This window comes from Triticum aestivum, unplaced genomic scaffold (assembly GCF_018294505.1).
Source record: "Triticum aestivum cultivar Chinese Spring unplaced genomic scaffold, IWGSC CS RefSeq v2.1 scaffold172691, whole genome shotgun sequence".
Lineage (NCBI taxonomy): Eukaryota > Viridiplantae > Streptophyta > Magnoliopsida > Poales > Poaceae > Triticum > Triticum aestivum.
Window position 1 is genome coordinate 7,328 of NW_025233353.1, and position 876 is coordinate 8,203.

Consider the following 876-nt stretch of genomic DNA (forward strand, 5'->3'; position numbering starts at 1 on the left):
ATATGAAAAAATTACAAAACATATTCATTACTAGTTGAGCTTATTTCCTAGCATAAGCAAAAAGTAGAAAATGATTACTAGTTGTGTCAAGAGAATGCATAGGTGTTAGGATTTATGATTTTTATTTTCTTTTGGTTGGTGGGTGGATTTTTTTAGTGTTGTGCAAGGTGGGGAAGTCTGTCTATGTTTTATTTTATTATAAGCTTGCGCTTAATATTTTTCGTAGCCGATCCCAAGCCGAAGAAAGGAGGAGGGTCCAACCCTACGTAACTTGATGGTTATTCCCCAAAATTCATAATTTCTAAAATATTTTTTATTATTCTATTGTTCTTTCCTGTTTTGATGGGGTTGTCAATGTCATTCGGCTGACACATGTCCATCATAATCTTTCAAAGGACCAAATTTGTTAGGCTTTCACTGTTGAGTACGTCGGTTGTTCAGTTTTAAAGCTTACAAAACCAAAAACTACTCCCTCTGTAAACTAATACTCCTCTGTCCCAAAATAATAGTCTCAAGCTTAGTACAATTTTATACTAGAGTTAATACAAAGTGGAGACACTTATTTTGGGACGGAGGGAGTATAAGATATTCAGATCATACAAAGAGGGAGTAGTAGATGATTTGTTGTTCGGATGATTTTATAATCAAAGGTCCATAGTCAAAGCTTGAATTGCAGAGAAGAGCCGACGATACCTCGACGGCGTCGGCCATGGCCGCCGAATACGACCGCACGGCCGACCTCCGCGCGCTGGACGCCACCTGCTCCGGCGTCCGCGGCCTCGTCGCCTCCGGCGTCACACACCTCCCCCGCATCTTCCGCGTGTCCGACGGCGTCCACCAACCACAACCACCGCCACCGCAAGTTCCATCCCAAGA

General features: G+C 42.5%; 1 protein-coding gene across 1 annotated transcript; it reads left to right on the forward strand.

Annotated features, from left to right (window-relative positions):
* Positions 1 to 452: 452 nt before the first annotated feature.
* Positions 453 to 876, forward strand: LOC123176057 (1-aminocyclopropane-1-carboxylate oxidase homolog 2; the record flags this gene model as incomplete). Its single annotated transcript, XM_044590454.1, is given in 1 exon segment — positions 453 to 876. A coding segment is annotated over 1 exon segment (167 nt), but the record flags the coding sequence as incomplete, so codon positions are not given.